Source organism: Sinocyclocheilus grahami, unplaced genomic scaffold (assembly GCF_001515645.1).
Source record: "Sinocyclocheilus grahami isolate Dianchi unplaced genomic scaffold, SAMN03320097.WGS_v1.1 scaffold256.1, whole genome shotgun sequence".
NCBI classification, from domain to species: domain Eukaryota; kingdom Metazoa; phylum Chordata; class Actinopteri; order Cypriniformes; family Cyprinidae; genus Sinocyclocheilus; species Sinocyclocheilus grahami.
This window is the reverse complement of record NW_015505435.1, coordinates 1,066,259-1,079,593: the sequence shown is the minus strand read 5'-3', so window position 1 is coordinate 1,079,593 and position 13,335 is coordinate 1,066,259. Positions and strand designations below refer to the sequence as shown.

The following is a 13,335-nucleotide window of genomic DNA, read 5'->3' as shown; positions in this document are numbered from 1 at the left end:
TCCTATAGTAGAGAATGAGTGGAATTGTTCCTCAGGCGATCTATAGCAAGCTATCTGATGCGATACTATAGCTGACGGCTGCATGATTACAATTTTATCTCTAATAGTATCGATCTTGGAAGTAAAGTAGTTCATAAAGTAATTAATGCTGTGCTGTTGGGAAATGTCAACACTTTCAATGTCAATGTCAAATGTCAATGCTTTTCAAATGTTCAAATGTCAATTTTAGTTTTCTTCTAAAAGAGACGAAAAGTAATCAGATCTAGCAGTTTTTAATGCTTTTCTGTAGGATAGGGTATGTTCCCGCCAAGCAATACGAAATACCTCTAGTTTTGTTTTCTGCCAGCTGCGCTCCATTTTCCGGGCTGCTCTCTTTAGGGTGCGAGTGTGCTCATTATATCACGGTGTCAGACTGTTTTCCTTAATCTTCCTTAAGCGTAAAGGAGCAACCGTATCTAAAATGATAGAAAAGAGAGAGTCCATAGTTTGTTACATCAAGTTGTTCTGAGGTATTGTATATGCTAAGGAATTGAGATAAATCAGGAAGATTACTTACAAAGCAGTCTTCTGTGGTAGAAGTGATGGTTCTAGCATACGTGTAACAAGGAGTAGAATTTACAGTTTTAGCTATATGAAGTTTGGACAAGACTAAATAATGATCATCGCTTGGCTGCATAATTTCAACACCATCAACATCAATTCCATGTGACAATATTAAATCTAGAGTATGATTTCGACAATGAGTAGGTCCTGACACGTGTTGTTTAACCCCAATACATCTTTTTCATTATCAACATTGATATTAAAATCACCAACAATTAAAACTTTATCTGCAGCCAGCAACTCGGATATAAAATCAGCACATTCTTTAATAAAGTCTGTATGGTGCCCTGGTGGCCTGTATACAGTAACCAGTTACAGGGGATTTATCATTAACACTTGTTTCTCTGGATAATGTTATATGAAGCACCATTACGTCAAACGAGTTATACTTGAAGCCCGCCCTCTGAGAAATACTGAAAATATTATTATAAATTGTAGCAGCACCTCATGTTTATAACAGTAATCTTGGGGGGAAGACTCATTTAAAATAATGTAATCATCAGGTTTTAGCCAGGTTTCTGTCAAACAGAGCACATCCCAAACGGCACGCTTACAGGTCGTTCAAAATGCCGCAGTGAGATTCCCGAAGGGAAAGAGGAAATTTGATCTTCTGAGATCCCTTCACTGGCTTCCAATTAATTTTAGAATTGAGTTTAAAATTGTATTACTGTTATATAAATCATTAAATGATTTAGCACCTACTTATTTGTCCGATCTACTTTACCCCTACTCTCCCATCAGAGGCCTTAGATCCAAAGATAAGCTCCTCCTTCAGATACCCAAAATAACCGAGTAACAAGCTCCCACTCTATATTAGATCAGCTTCCACTTTGTCTGAGTTCAAGTCATGTCTCAAAACTTATTTATTCTCTGTTGCTTTTAGCTTATTAGAATGTTCTGTTTGAACTGTTTTGCTGCTATTAGAGTACTTCCTTTTTTATTTTATTCTAACTTGTACAGCACTTTGGTCGGCCTGCGGCTGTTTTTAAATGTGCTTTATAAATTAACTGAACTTGAACTTGATCTAGGTTATGATCAGTGATCATATCATTTACAAAAAGTGCTTTCGTAGAAAGAGACCTGATGTTCAATAAGCCAAGCTTTATCATTTGTTTATCCATATTACATCTGTTTTTTATTTGTTGAACATCAATTCAATTGTTACTCTTAAATTGGTTTGGATGTTTTTTGTATTTTCTAGTTCGGGGAACAGACACAGTCTCTATAGTGTGATATCTAGGTGAAAGAGTTTCTATGTGCTGAGAATTAACTGATTTCTGTGACATGAAGCGGCTAGCAGATGGTCGGTTTAGCCAATCTGTCTGCTTCCTGACCTGGGCCCCAGTTAGTCAAGTACAAACTCTAAGACTATGTGCCATATTTCTAGAGAGAAGAGCGGCACCACCCCAGGAGGGATGAAGACCATCTCTATTCAGCAGGTCAGGTCTGCCCCAAAAACTCGTCCAATTGTCTATGGAACCTATGTTATTCTGCGGGCACCACTTAGACATCCAGCCATTGAGTGATGACAGTCTGCTATGCATCTCGTCATCACGGTAAGCAGGGAGGGGACCAGAGCATACTATAGTGTCTGACATCATGCTTGCAAGTTCACACACCTCTTTAATGTTATTTTTAGTGATCTCCTACTGGCGAAGTCGAACATCATTAGCGCCGGCGTGAATAACAATCTTACTGTATTTACGTTTAGCATTAGCCAGCACTTTTAAATTTGCCAAGATGTCAGGCGCTCTGGCTCCCGGTAAACATTGGACTATGGTGGCTGGTGTCTCTATTTTCACGCTCTGTACAATAGAATACAATAGAAGCCAATAACTAGAGCACTTTGATCAGGTTTCTCAGTGGGTGCGTCACTGAGTGGGGAGAACCTTTTTGATCGGAACGGAAAAGCGGTGTTTTGACCCGCGACTATGCCACCTCGCAGTCACCCAGTCGCCCTGCTGCGGAAGCTCTGTTACCGGGACCAAACAATGTACAGGACTCCCTGAGCTAGTCGCATCCAAAGCCGCATCTACAGCCCTCACATTCTTACTATTGTCAGAATCCACCCGCTGGCCCAAAAACGAAGTCCAGCGGCCTGGGGGAAGGTGTTCTGCATATATGTCTTTACTTGCACTTCTGGAAAGAATCACTTGATTTATTAAAACTTTGGTTTCCAATTTAATTCTGACTCCTTTCTCATTTATGAAGATATGTGCATTCCTACCAGGACTCATTTAACCTACAACAACGACAAACCATGGTTCACTGCAAAACTCAGACAGCTCCGTCAGGCCAAAGAAGATGCTTACAGGAAGGGGGAAAATGTCTTGTATAAACAGGCCAAATACACACTGGAAAAGGAGATCAGAGTGGCAAAGAGGAATTATTCTATATAAAATAAGGATTCAATTCTCTTTCAGTGACTCAGCATCAGTGTGGAAAAGTCTGAAAGAAATCACCAATTACAAGACACCATCCACCAGCACTGTGGAGAATCAACAAAAAAACAGACCTGTTAGTGCAGTTGGTCAGAGTGTGGTGCTAATAACGCCAAGGTCGTGGGTTCGATCCCCGTATGGGCCATCTTCTTTGGGGAAGTCGTGGAACTCAAGACTCGGACTCGTAACCCAAAGGTTGTGGGTTCGAGTCTCGTACCGGCAGGGATTGTAGGTGGGGGGAGTGAATGTACAGCGCACCGAACCCCCAACTGCTCCCCGGGTGCTGCAGCATAAATGGCTGCCCACTGCTCCGGGTGTGTGTGTACTTAGGATGGGTTAAATGCAGAGCACTAATTCCAAGTATGGGTCACCATACTTGGCCCCATGTCACTTTCACTTTCAACTGGCAAACGATCTGAACGAGTTCTACTGCAGGTTTGAAATAACTACGCTCAAAACTGTGGAGATGATAGTGGACTTCAGGAGGAACCCCCCTGCTCTCCCTCCACTTACCATCATGGACAGCACTGTGACTGCAGTGGAGTCATTCAGGTTCCTGGGCACCACTATCTCTCAGGACCTAAAGTGGGACACTCACATTGACTCCATTGTGAAAAAGGCCCAGCAGTGGTTGTACTTCCTTCGCCAGCTGAGGAAGTTCAACCTGCCACAGGAGCTGCTGAAACACTTCTACTCTGCTATCATTGAATCCATCCTCTGCACTTCTATAACTGTCTGGTTCAGCTCAGCTACCAAATCTGACCTCAGAAGACTACAGAGGGTAGTCCGGACTGCTGAGCGAATCATTGGTACAACCCTCCCTTCTCTCCAAGAACTGTACTCGTCCAGAGTTAGCAAAAGGGCTGGCAAAATCACTCTGGACCCCTCACATCCAGCACACTCACTCTTTGAACTGTTGCCATCTGGTCGACACTACAGAGCACTGAGCACCAGAACGACCAGACACAGGAACAGTTTCTTCCCTCAGGCCATCCATCTCATGAACACTTAACAATAACTGTGGAACACACACTATTTATACATTCATACACTTATTTATCTAACACTCATACTCAGTCTACACCTCAAATTTGCACATAATATACCTGTACATACAAAACTGTCTATTGTAATATACCTGCACATACAATTGTCAATTTATATATTTTTATTCCTTATTTACTTGTTCTATTTTTTTATTTATTTTTATTATCTGTGTTTTTTGCTCTGTCGCTGTCATTCTGTTACGCTCTGGAAGCTTCTGTCATGAAAACAAATTCCTCGTATGTGTAAACATACCTGGCAATAAAGCTCATTCTGATTCTGATTTAAATCTGACTCCAGTTTCAAGTGTTTATTAAATACAAATTGCAATGATAATTTTAAAAACTGATCATAACGTTCGTTGTGTTATAATTTAAATACCTGATTATTCTGGACTCGCTATACTTTCAATTATCCGTTCACTGGGGACCTAATGTCTCTTTTGAGCCTAGCATCGGCCAAAGGCGCCGGTCTCACGATCACAAACTCGCCAGCCTGATGCTAGTCAGAGGGTGTAGGTAGAATAATACCTGTTTTGCCTGCCGCCTACTACTTGCTTATGAGTTATGACAAAAAAAATGTAGTTCACTTAGTCTTTTTTCTGTATAACTTGCCAGTGATAGACAGAAATCAGAAGGTCTCCGATGGCATGCCTACTGCTCCTATGATTCCTGAGCCTCCAGTTTGACCTATCCTGGCCGTAGATTTGTGGTAACAAAAGCCTCCTCACAGTTTACTAGTCATAATTTCAGCAGAGTCTAAAATAAATCAAGAAATAACATTTATTTTGCCAGGCATAATAAATCATCAATCAAAGGAACAGATTCAATTAATAAAACAAATACATCAATTGAAAAAGAATGTAGCTAAAATTTTGTTACAAAACTGATCAGCATAAAACATAAAATAAGAAAAATAATGTTGAAATAATTTCAAAGAGTCAGCATACCTGGCAAATAGAGAGACACTTATGAATCCAATCCATGAATTTCCATCCACTTGCCACCAGAGGTCGCCCTTCCATGATATTGACTCTCGCGCCACACAGACTGTTACATATCACCCTGGAATACATTTCCCATGTTCCATTACACTGATTACACTCACACCTGAAACCAATTACACGCTCACCTGAAAGCTATTACACACATTATATAACACAGGGGTGCCCAAACTCTGTCCTGGAGGGCCGGTGTCCTGCAGAGTTTAGCTCCAACTTGCCTCAACACACCTGGTGGGAAGATTTTAGTATGCCTAATAAGAGCTTGATTAGCTGGTTCAGGTGTGTCTAATTGGGGTTGGAGCTAAACTCTGCAGGATGCCGGCCCTCCAGGACCGTGTTGGGGCACCCCTGATATAACACCTACCCTGATCCTGCTCTAGTCGCCGAGTATTGTTCTGCATTTTTCACTCCCCAAGTGTTAGCTGCCTTACCGAGCCATTCCGTGTTTTCTGTTTTAGTCTCGTATATTGTTTTGCGTTTATCCCTGTTTGTTTAGCGAATAGCTACCTTACCGAGCCTGTTTAAGTTTTCATAGTCTTGCCTTGTCTGTTTTCCTGGTCTCTGATTCACGCCACGTATCTTGGATTAACCCTTTGCTTGCTGTTTCTGACTCTGTTTGCCCCTGCCTGGACCTTTGCCTTCTACCTGGATTTATCTCTCGCCTTGCCTTCGATATACCTGTTTGCCATTGTCTGACTCATGCCTGTTAAAACCACGTCTCTTAATAAAAGCTTGCATATGGATCCACACGTCTCCCGTCTCGTTCGTCCCGTAACAGACACATGGCAATCGTGTGGGAAGTTCTGTTTACAGATGCTCCCTGGAATGTTTCACCAATTCTCTTTAAATACCCAAATCAGAAAAAACAACCATAAATTTAAGATTATAAAAACTTCAAAGAACTTTTGCTGGGACATGAGATGTCCTCAGAAAAAACAACATCTGGAAAGGACCTTATCAGGGGCACATCCCACACCAGAAGAAAATTATTTTCCTCATTCCCTTATTTTTGGTCTGTTCATATTTTCAATCGCACCGGGACTGTAAAATTGATACCAAACATGAAAGGGTTATGCTTATGAATTCTGAAGATATAGTAAATGCACGATATAAGTATAGTAACTTGAGTTCTGGACACCTCTAAGTCAACTTTTATGGCCTGGGCCATCTGCTCAGGAAGGAAGGAGGGGGGCCTAAAAATGGGTGAAGGGATAGATGGGCAAATGGTCTTTCTCCCAGATCTTCCTGTCAGATTAGAAAGTTTTTTGTTTTGTTGTATGGCATGTGTGTTGCGAGAGTTCCTGATTTTTGGCTTCACAAGGAGATCAAAGCCCCCTTACACTATCCTTAATTAAAGTTTGGATGCATGTCTCTAATTCTGAAACCTTCTCTGTCAGCCTAACTATTTCCCTGCATTTATCACATGTGAATCCCTCATCGCTGACAGAGAGATATAAACTATACATGTGGCAAGTGGCGCTAACAACAATAGCAGGAGAAGAAGCCATTACTCACCGTGATTGATGAATGATTCTGACTTACCACTGTTGTTTGATGAACTCGTGAATAAACGGAGCGAGATAAAAAAAAAAGAAAACAGCAAAAGAACGAATGGAAATGCGAATGACAAGCTAACCGGCTAACGAATGCTAACACGCTGCACTCACGGTTTTAGAATAAAAGCGAATGATCAAATGAATCAGATTAGTTTAATATATAATATCAGAAATAAGGTGGGAATTAAGTTCTATTTTATCACTTTAAACAACAGAGAGTGATAGTAAGATAGAGATTCAACAGAAAAGTGGAGCTACATGGAGCTACAATCACAAACCACTCTGCAACACGGTACACAGGAAACAGAAGTCAAGAACTAATGAAGTCAAGTCGTTAGTGCAGAGATTAGTGTGTATTTTGTAAAACATTTAGATTTTTATCACTTAATTAGAAGCACTTCAGTTCTCTGGCCCCTGTAATTGTCTTCTGTCACAGATAAATATTTAAAGTGCCAACGTTTTGAAAATCAAAATGTATAAATAAAGTGTTTTGGTGTGTCCTACAGGCTAATTGAATGTTCTACACCGCTGCAGTCTTCAAGCCCACTTAAATAACTGGGCCAAATACAGGAGATAGGTATCATGTAATTAGAGAGTGGTCGGATGCTGCAGACTGCAGGTGTGGCTGTTGTTGGGACGGGCCCGGGATGTGCCTGAATCAGCTGCTGTTGTTTCTTGTTCTGCTTTATGACGTTTAGACGACTTGGTTGCTGCTCTTGAGGTTGCACAATTATGTTTGATCATGAATGAATGATGTATTAAGAAGTGTAGTCATTCTAAGGCTTTTGTTTGATTGGGACTCATAATCAGCTGCAGTTAAATAATATGGAATATATATGCAAGAAATTTGAAGTCATATTCTGTGAAGTCAAGTCATATTATAAAATGCATATTCATTGAAATTAAATGTATATTATAAAGTAAAAAGTGTCACACATAATTTTCTGCATAATCGATTTATTTTGGTGTATTTGGATACAGCACATGGTAGCACTGCGGCTAGAGGCTGAAGAAGCTCCACACTTCCCATTACATCCATCACGACTTCAGAGATCACTCACAGAGGCTGTGATCCTTTGAAATACCACTCTGACTACATTTTTATTGTCATGTTAGTGTTTCCATTTACAAATAAGAAAGCAGAGGTAAGAAGAAGTTTACATACAATACGGAGATATCCCACAGAGCTTGGAGGGATGGTGACGGTGTAGGATCGCTTTAGCTCCTTCACAGCTCATCGTGTAAAGCCATGCACTGCAATTCCACCCCTTTTACTCAAGTCTTCTTTGTAGGAAAATAGATTTTAATGCGTACGCAGGCTTACATACATTAGTTGTAAATATTCCTAATAATCTGATCAGTACAATTCAGGATGCTGTATGAGTGGCAGAAGACGACTGTGAAATCAGACAAACGAGGTTACAGTTAACTCAAAGCCCTAGTTACTGTCTGAAGATCTTTCTACTTCTTCTGTTATAAAATCAAATGAAGTATCAAGCCACAAATGTCTTCTGGTTGGTTGAGATGTGATGATGTCATTAAACTGCAGGCCCGTCATGACATCATCACTGCTCCTCCCAGACCAGATCAAGCATAATAACAAGAGGAAAATGCTCTGAAACACTAAATCTCTAACTGATCATGAGACCATGAATGTGGTATAAATATGTTAAAGGTGAAAACATACCAAATTTCTGTTGTAAAAGATGACTTACATTCAGAATATAAACCATCAATTTGTTATTTTGTACTGTGTGTCTATTTGCCTGTCCTGTATCATATGCTGCCATCAGCTCATAAAATGTTCAAGGCTATTTCCTTCAGACAGGAACAGCCCAACTTCATTTATTTCAACGAATGCACACACTAGAAAGAACAACTGATGACAAATGTGTGATAGATTATACTGTATGACTATGTTATTGTTAGTAATAATTCACTGTACATAATTAGCAATGTTTGACAGACTGATGACAGACACTGGAGCACAGCAGTTGTCCGACTCTGGCAGCCGGGGTTTAGCTTCAGCGTTACAGCACGGCCTACACACTACATCAACTACAGCTCATGCTGTTATTTGCTGCAGGAAATCCTTTTTTTGTTGTTTTTTCTTTTAAAAATATATGTTAGTGTCAAGATCACAAAATTTGGCTTTAGTGCAGCGGCTGTATGTATTTCAAAGGGATTTAACGTAATAAATTGCATCAAAAACACCATTATTTTAAAAACTTGCTTGGGTAACACACTTGGACAACAATACAAATGATACAGTTAAAAGCCCTGAACTTTGATTATTAAGACAGAGAGACACACATGGCAGATTAATAATGTTCATACATACTGTATTATAAAACATGAACTCATAAAGATAATCGCATTACAAGCAAAAAATTAAATAATAATAGTAATAAATAAAAACATGATCTAAACCAAATATATTAGCCTTAATGAAAACAAAAAGATGTATATACATATATTTCATATATTAAAAACAATGGAAGAACATGTGTAAGAATAATACAAAAACAATACTTAAAATAATTTTCCCATTTTGTAATCGTGAATGGGAAAAGAATGCCTTCAAATCATAATGAATATTAAAAGATTTTTCAGATCTGACTTCGGTTGACTGCAGTGATTTCAGCTGATGTATTCGACATAAGGCATTGTTCAGTGAGGCAGCAAAATCAGTTCGTTTTGGTGTATCTTTAGTCTGACATTTCTGGAAATGCATCTTAGCCTGTACTGACTACACCGTCTGAACAGTCACTCCTACGCCATGTGAACAAGGCCTCAGTCTGTCCTACACTCTCAAACAGCTGAATTCGCTTGTGTCTGTTGTCTATCACACCTTATTCTACAGAAATTCAGCGAGAGAACTGGACAAACGTCCAGTGAGGGAGAATGTACAGTCCAAACATCACTTGAAGCAGCGAGGTGAGAATATTGTAAACCGTTTTCAGTGCCTGGATGGAATGTTAGACGCAACTGTCCTGCAGGCTATTCGTGTCATTATTATGTGAGAGTGAAGCCGGCGGTGTTTAATACCACCAGGGCCCCTCATTCAGATGGTCAAGGATGTGTGCGTGTGGCGGAGGAGTGTTAGTTTGGCCCCAGGAATCCTGTCACAGACGTGGGAAAGCTGGTGCTGGCCGGAGGCATGTTGGGATTGATGGGAGACGTGGTGCCCGAGCTGCCGTGAGTGCCGTGACCTTTCGGATCTCTGCGTCCGCTGTACTGGCCGATGAAGGAGCCGTCCTCGTTAAACTGGATGTCGACACTGTCTCCATAGTCAGCTAGACTGTCGTTGCTGCTGCGCTTGCTCTCGCAGACTGACTGCTGACTGATGGAGCACTTCTCGTTATCACTGAAGGAGATACAGAGAAGACGCTTGGATGACAGCAGACCAGGAAATAAGAGCACAGTCACGACACAGTTAGTGAGAGAAAGCTGCTCTTACCTCTCCAGAGATCTGCGTGTGTGAGAGCGTGAGTATGAAAGCAGAGACAAATCATCAGCATTAGATGTTAGCAGCTTAATTCATTAATCAACATTTCAGGGTCAGATTTCTCCCAAAATCTTTTTTTTCTTCTTTATCTGTCATTATTTTCATGACAATTAAGCACACTTCTCCCAGAATGTAATTAATCTAATTAATAGATATTACAAAAAGTAGCTTTAGAAATATATATTTTTCTTTCTTTTTTTATTTATTCCCACCATTTTTTTATTTTTGGGTGAACTGGCCCATTCATTAGTTTTTTTTATTAATATGTAAATATGAAAGTATCAACGTCGATGCGTGAATTGGGCATCAGACAAAAATGCCTGCAGGTCTCCCACCCTCTTGATGGAAGTTGGCGTGGTCAGGAGAGCTGTCTGAAGGGACGGGATCTTGAGCTATTTGAGTGACTCAAAGGGAACCTTCTGTAGTCCAGCAAGGACCAAGAGATCCCAAGAGGGGATGAGGTGCGGTCTTGGAGGATTTAACCTCCTAGCACCTCTCAGGAAACTGATCAGGTCATGCTTTCCCAAGGACCTGCCATCCACTGCGTCGTGATGTGCCGCAATGGGAGCAACATACATTTTTAAGGTGGAAGGGGACAGTCTCTGCTCCAACCTTTCCTGCAGGAAAGAAAGCACCACACTGATCAGGCATCTCCAGGGGGAATGCGCACTTGCGCAGACCCCGGGGCCAGCTGTGTGTCAGTGCATCTGTACCGAATGGGGCCTCAGTCAGGGAATAAAACAGCTGGCAATGGGAGGACGTGAGAGTGCATCGGCTGCATGATTGAGCTCCTCTGGGATGAGTATTGGCACTTGGGGCGATTTAAGCCATGTCATGTCATGTCTAAGCCAAGGAGGAGATGGTGGATGAGTTGCGACATGTGACAAGAGCATACTGTCATGACTGGAGCAGACACACAATTATTTGTTATATTTAACAAATAATCTTTAAAACTCACTCTGTGAGTTTCATGGACCATCCCCCAAAAGTGCAACTATCACTCCAAGAGGGCTGTTACCTGGGCTACCATCTGATAAGACTGTTGATGCGACTGAAAGATGCGATGTGCAATGGAACAGACCCTGTGAAAGACAGACACAGGCCTATAGAATGGACCTTTCCACACATAAATACATAGACAAAGCTTTCTATGAATAAACATGTATTTTCCAGGTCATTGCGTCTACTATTCACTTCAGACATGTACAATCATGTATCCTATGTAATCATATGTTCTTTTATAGTGTTTTGCCTATATACTAAAACTTGAAAGAATGCTTTAGTATTACTTAATTACCAAGCACGGCATATGTGCGATCTTGGTTATCTATGAGCTCCAAATTATGTTTCCTATTTGTTAATTTACATGACATGTTGCTAACGCTGTGACACATTAGTATTATAAGAATCTTGAAGATTCTCCTCTTGACCAGCCAAACCAGTTTCATATGCAAAAGACCCTACTAGAAGTCTTTAAAGACCCTTATGTTTTTATTCAGACCACTTTTATTCAAATGGGCAAGACATGCAAGTATCAAACTTAGTCTTATTGTTTGATCCATTAAGTATCCCCACCGCTTTTAAAGGAGGGTGTGTTAGAACTCAGAAATTGATCTTTTGCTTAAGGCTGTTGATCTGCTGAATCTCAAACAATAAAATACCTCTTGCTTTCCTGTACTCTGCTTAAGCTCTCTTTCCATTGATAAATGTATGCATGTATGTGTTAGAATAGTTTAAGTGTTTAGTGTAGTTAAATAAAGTCTAGTTTTTATCACACTCAAGGTTGCATGTTGTTTTGCTTAGATAATAAATAAATAACACCAAGTTCCTGTGCTCGCACAACAGATCTTGCGAGTGAGCTAATATAAGCTAGTTGTCAAGTCAGATGAGTATCCGGATGCACACTTTGTGTAGTGGGACAAGAGCACCCTCTGTGAAGACGCGGGGAAACAGAACAGCCCGAGGGGGAGGACTTCATACTGATATGCTCGACCCTCAAAAGCAAACCAATGAAACGGTCTGTGCCAAGGTAAGATCGAGACATGAAAGTACGTGTCCTTCAGGTCAATCTTGGGGCCAAACACATGAAAGGATGTGTTTCTGTGTCAACATCCCCAGACTCCGCACACACAGTACCAAAGGGACAATTGATGTACCTGCAGGATCGTCATGGATTGCAGGGCGGAGGCGGCCTGGCACTGTAAGCCATAGCAGCGAGAGCTGAGCTCAGCTTACAAGCTTTGGACGGGAGTCGTGGACAATTCCTCCAAGTGGCAGCGTTTTGCAGGCAGAGATGCACACTCAACCCGGGGAACGTCCACATACCCCTTGGCTGTCAAGTCATCAAGGTTGACATAGTGAGGAGGGAAGAGCTAGAGTGTGTAGGGTACCTTCCACACTTTAGTGAGCTCTTCATGCACCTCCGGAAAGAAAGGCACAGGAGCGGAACATGGCTGTGAGTCACGCCCGGACCCCAGATGCCAATCATCCCCTTGCATGCACCTTAAAACACAGCCTGAGAAGTCCACCAAGTCTTTTACTTGTAACTTCTTAGAGGCGATTAGCTGCTTATACAAGCATTCAGCTCTGAAGCAAATTCTAAATGAGTGGATGCACGCCGCCATCTTATATACCCATATGTACAGGGAGTGGCTAGGCATGCAAATTCAACTCGCCAATATTCATTGCCCGTTTCTTGTACCGGTCAGAGGTGATGGGGCTCCCAAGTGAGACCCCATAACGTCAGTTACTGTGACTGACTGAAAAGGAAAGGCCTTTAAACACGGGACACAGAAAGCTCCTGTCCATTTTTAATTAGAGACACGTGGAAAGCAGCAAATCACTGGCTTTTTTGTTAGCAGCGAAGGCGGTGTGCAATATTATAATATTCCAAATATTGTGGCAGTTTTAAATATTATCTTATGCTGTATATAAGTCCTCTGCTTCTCCCGTTTTCTCTCCGTACTTCACACATTCGGAGAAAAGGCATGTGTGTTACATTATTTTTATACAGTGGTATAATATTTGATAGAACAGTATAATCCATACTACTGTCTGATATTCATTTTAATTTATTGACTTTTTAAACTTCTGGGCTCAAAACAGCCCCCAACTCAGGCCCTGCCATACAGGAACAGAGAGGGTCAAGGATTTGGAGAGTGTCTACAGATTTTGTTGTAG

General features: G+C 41.1%; 1 protein-coding gene and 1 non-coding gene across 2 annotated transcripts in view; one reads left to right on the top strand and one right to left on the bottom strand.

Moving 5' to 3' along the window:
• Positions 1 to 3,115: 3,115 nt before the first annotated feature.
• On the top strand, positions 3,116 to 3,189 carry trnai-aau (transfer RNA isoleucine (anticodon AAU)). Its single transcript has one exon. It is a non-coding gene; the product is annotated as a tRNA-Ile (tRNA).
• A 5,999-nt stretch (positions 3,190 to 9,188) lies between these two features.
• The window catches only part of LOC107598812 (neural cell adhesion molecule L1.1-like), a 57,190-nt gene continuing 53,043 nt past the window's right edge, over positions 9,189 to 13,335 (bottom strand). Inside the window, exons 26-27 of the mRNA XM_016290243.1 lie at positions 10,108 to 10,119; positions 9,189 to 10,014 (exon numbers count right to left, since the gene is read on the bottom strand). Of these exons, the coding sequence (XP_016145729.1) occupies positions 9,750 to 10,014; positions 10,108 to 10,119 (277 nt within the window). The 3' untranslated portion in view covers positions 9,189 to 9,749. The remainder of the gene's footprint in view (positions 10,015 to 10,107; positions 10,120 to 13,335) is intronic.